This window comes from Diabrotica virgifera, chromosome 2 (genome assembly GCF_917563875.1).
Source record: "Diabrotica virgifera virgifera chromosome 2, PGI_DIABVI_V3a".
NCBI lineage: Eukaryota > Metazoa > Arthropoda > Insecta > Coleoptera > Chrysomelidae > Diabrotica > Diabrotica virgifera.
In genome coordinates, this window is record NC_065444.1 from 144,388,196 (window position 1) to 144,392,415 (window position 4,220).

General features: G+C 32.7%; 1 protein-coding gene across 2 annotated transcripts; it reads left to right on the plus strand.

Moving 5' to 3' along the window:
- The first annotated feature begins 246 nt into the window (after positions 1-246).
- Positions 247-2,481, plus strand: LOC126880269 (uncharacterized). Of its 2 annotated transcripts, none has more exons than XR_007696526.1 (2): positions 247-765; positions 2,317-2,481. XR_007696526.1 is itself a non-coding variant. In XM_050644046.1 (2 exons), exons 1-2 carry the CDS (start codon positions 1,262-1,264, stop codon positions 2,433-2,435), a joined length of 606 nt encoding a protein of 201 aa, XP_050500003.1. In that variant the 5' UTR covers positions 789-1,261; the 3' UTR covers positions 2,436-2,481. The 2 variants fall into 2 exon arrangements, 1 of the variants encoding a protein (XP_050500003.1); XM_050644046.1 differs by lacking the exon at positions 247-765 and adding an exon at positions 789-1,748.
- Positions 2,482-4,220: the final 1,739 nt, after the last annotated feature.

Here is a 4,220-nt window from a genome sequence, read left to right on the forward strand (position 1 = left end):
ATGGTACGGGCATGTCCAGAGAATGGGACCAACAAGATGGCCCAAGAAAATGATCCAGTATGTACCACCCGAGAGAAGAAAAAGAGGCAGACCGAAGAGAACATGGATACAAGATGTAGAGAAAGCAATGAACAGTAGACAACTCAACGAGGAAGATATTCGTGACCGAAAAGCATGGCGAATAGGATGCGGGAAACGGCGAATGCTGTAGAACACCCGATATATATATATATAACTTACTATACATACATTTATTATCTGCTAGATTTACTTAGGTCCATTTTTCAGATGTAAAAATATCTAATAAACGCAATATTGATTAAATAAAAATAAAAAAAGTAAAGTTGGTATGGGATTCGAACCACGATTACCCACGTCCGAAGACCAAAGACCATTTCCCGTCACCACCCGCTCCAACTGTCAACACATATTACTCGATAAAGTGGGATATTCACGTCGTCGATATTCCCCTTAAATTAAAAAGAGACTACCGACCAAATAGGCTCATTTATCTCTGTCGCAACCGTTACCCATTTTAAGATCGCAGGGCGCAATCTAGAGTATTATATATCTATGTATATATCTATGGGCATATTTATTATGTCAGGTTATGTTAACCTAACCTAATTTATTTGGTTAGGAACTTTCCTTCCAGCTCGAGTACAGTTTTGATGTGATAATTCATTGCAAGACAGTTTCATTTAGATTTTTTTTTACTTATTTTTGGTGTTGGAGCTTAGTGTGGTTTCCTGTTATCTTATTGAGGTGAGTGTTTTTTAACTTAGAGTCATACTTAAAAATGTATTTTGTGGGCGAGGAAGTTAGATAAATAAAATTAAATAAAAAATAAGTATATTTAAAACAAAACCATTTGGCAAACTTTAAGAGTCATAAGTTTTGCTTGTTTTTGTACCTCAAATGAATTTTTTTTCATATTGGTGAATAAAAAGGTAATTTTAACAATTAATTCATCATTTAGGTAGGTATCTATTTTAAATTTTAGACATGTCATCAAATAGTAAACATTACAAAAATGCTACAAAGCAATTGAAACGATTTAAGCACATGAATGTGCAAAAAATATCTAGTTTTAATATTTCAGTGAAAAGTGAAATACTAGTTTATTTAGATAATAAAACTATGGATATGACCGACACTAATGATAATTCAATGGATGTTTTTGAAAATTTAGAACATCATCCATTACCACACTCTCTTTCAGACACACTCTGTTTTGAATATGAGAATATATTATTAGAAGATGAAAAATGTATTAGTGATACTACGGAGGATACTACATAAAAGTCTTACCAGTAGCTTATCAGAATGGTGCTGTAAACATAATATTACACATGTGGCTATTAATGACCTGTTAAATATTTTAAAACCATATCATCCTGAATTACCCCGAGATGCTAGAACTCTGTTACACACTCCAAGGAAAACTATTCTACAACCAATAAACTCAGGTCACTATATTCATTTTGGATTGAGAAATTGTTTGCAAAAACTACTGTCTCAGTATTCTGGAGAAGAGTGTCTTGATACTGTAGAAATTTTAATTAATATAGATGGTCTTCCACTTTCAAAAAGTTCATCCAGTCAAGTGTATCCAATTTTATGCAGTTTATATCCGAAACAGGGGCCAGTTGATATAGTTGGTATATATCACGGTTATGAGAAACCCAAAGATTCTAATTTATTTTTAGAAAAATTTGTAGAAGATGCCATAGAAATAATTAATAATGGTGTGAAATATGAAAGTAGAACTTATTTTATTAAAATTAAAGGTTTTATTTGTGATGCTCCTGCTAAAGCATACATTACATGTACTAAAGGTCATTCTGGTTGCATGTCTTGCAGTAAATGTGACATTGAAGGGGTTTACACTAATAGGATTTGTTTTCCTGACACGAAGAATTTTCATTTGCGCACTGCATAAATTTGACTGTATTTAAACTACATTTGACTGTAATTAAATGCATTATGTAACAAAGATATGTACTATACAGTGAACTATAATTTATTGGGCTTAAAATAAAGCATTTAATCGTACTAGAGGGACATCAGTCTTAAAACAAATTTTTTTAAATTATTGTAAAAAACAACCCACTTCTAAATTTCTAAATATTTAGAGCAGTTGCAAAAATGAATTGATTTTCGGAGACACACAAGGCAGACATACATTTAGCAGTATTATTTATTTATATGGGTGTATTTCCATGGGTTAATTAATGCTTCAGTTGATGATGGTTGTGATAAAATATTCTTTATCAAAAGTATCCAGTTTTATAATTTGATATTCTTTCTTTATAGAAGCTGCAATAAAAAGTGAAAAATGTAGTGATAAGAAGGTGGCGGAGCAAGAAATTGGACGATGGTTGAGGAGAGCCGGGGATCGCTTAAAAACTTTCAAGGAAAAGGAATCAGAATAAAAATTGAATTTATTTATTTTTTAAATAATAAAGATATATTCACCTATATTTACTTTTATTTACATAAATCATCATAAGTGTGTATAGTATGTACATAATATTATGTATATACAGTGATGAGCGCGCTAATAACCGGCAACATAGCACAAAAGATGGAAAACATATTAAATTGTGAGATAAAAAGAAATAAAACTAGTAGAGTTGTTAAAATTAGCGATAGTAACATATAAATTGATATTATATTGATTGTTTCCCACCTTTAGACGTATCAGAGGAGTATGTCAACTAAAACTGTCACTGTGACAGTGGCATTTCTCAAAATCGTCCGATACGTCTAAAGGTGGGAAACAATCAATATAATGTCAATCTACAAGTTACTATCGCTAAATTTAACACCTTCACTAGGTTAATCTCTTTTTATCTCACAACTTACTATGTTTTCCATCTTTTGCGTTATTTTGTCGGTTATTAGTGCGCTCATCACTGTATAGTATGTACTACGTACATACCTTCAATATGTATCTACTAGGTACGTACTAGGTACGTACCGTCAGTACGTACTAGGTACGTACCGTCAGTACGTATTAGGTACGTACCTTCAGTACGTACTAGGTACGTACCATAATTTGGAAAATGTACGTCTTATGTACGTATTAAGTACGTACTTCGTACAGCAAAGTACGTACATTGTACGTACTTTATGTCCCATCAGTACGTACTTAGTATGTCTTATGTACGTACTTGTGCTTACTGGGTTACCGCCATCTACACGATAATTGTGAAAGTATCCGAAGTAAGAAATTCATATTTTATCAATAGAACGTCAAAATGATTAGCAAAATCTTAAAAAAATCGATTATAATTTAATTACTTTTTTGCGTTGTAAATATTAAGCGATAACAATTAAATAATAAATTTAAAAATTACCAGTGAAAGTTGATTAGTAATCCGCCAGGAGCGACACCAGCGAAGCTCACAGCGTATAACATACTAAAAAATCACTCAAATCGGACAACAGGTTTAGAAAATTCGAGACATCTAACTTGAATAACTCATCGAGTGACCCGCTTTTTATGATCGCGAGTGTATTAAACACTTTAAAATTATTTACAAAAATTATAGGTATGTATTTAAATTCCTGTTTACAAACTTTTTGTAATAACTCAATGCTCTTAAATATTCTTTTTTATATTGATTTGGGTCAAAACATTAATAATCTATATCTGAGAATAAACTTTTGTCCCTTTCTTTAGGAGTTCTTTTTAATAGGGCTTTTCATCGATTGTCATTTGTTTCGAGCTTCTGTCATATATTGTATAATCTGTGTATAAAGCCGGACTCAAACGACTCGTGTACTTGGCGAATAATCGTCACTTGCGTATACTTGCCATGTCGTCTGAGTGGGTTACTCGTACAATTATTTGTCACTCGTTGCCACTCGTTCGTCTTCCAACTGTTGTCGGTAAAAAAGACCCCAGTCAAAGGGATCACGATTATTCGCACACTTGCGAAGTACATACTTGTCTATACTTGCAGAGGCGGTCAAACGAAATGTATAAATAATTGGCATTTACTGCGACTATTCATTTAGACCAGTGCATTTAGCACTAAAAACACCGGAATAAATCGATTTTTAAATACACCACCTAGAGACTTGCTCACGAGCCGTTAAAAACCGCTATGAATTCCACGATTTTATTGGTTAGAACTACCCACGTGATATCTGTGTTCGTATTGGTCAGAGAATTAAGCAATAAAGACAAATGACAATCAGCTGTGATGGAA

Coding starts and splice junctions, on each gene's coding strand:
- LOC126880269 (XM_050644046.1), top strand. CDS start 1,262: ATGAAAAATGTATTAGTGATACTACGGAGGATACTACATAAAAGTCTT. Junction 1,749..2,316: donor CATAGAAATAATTAATAATG/GTGTGAAATATG, acceptor CTTTCTTTATAG/AAGCTGCAATAAAAAGTGAA.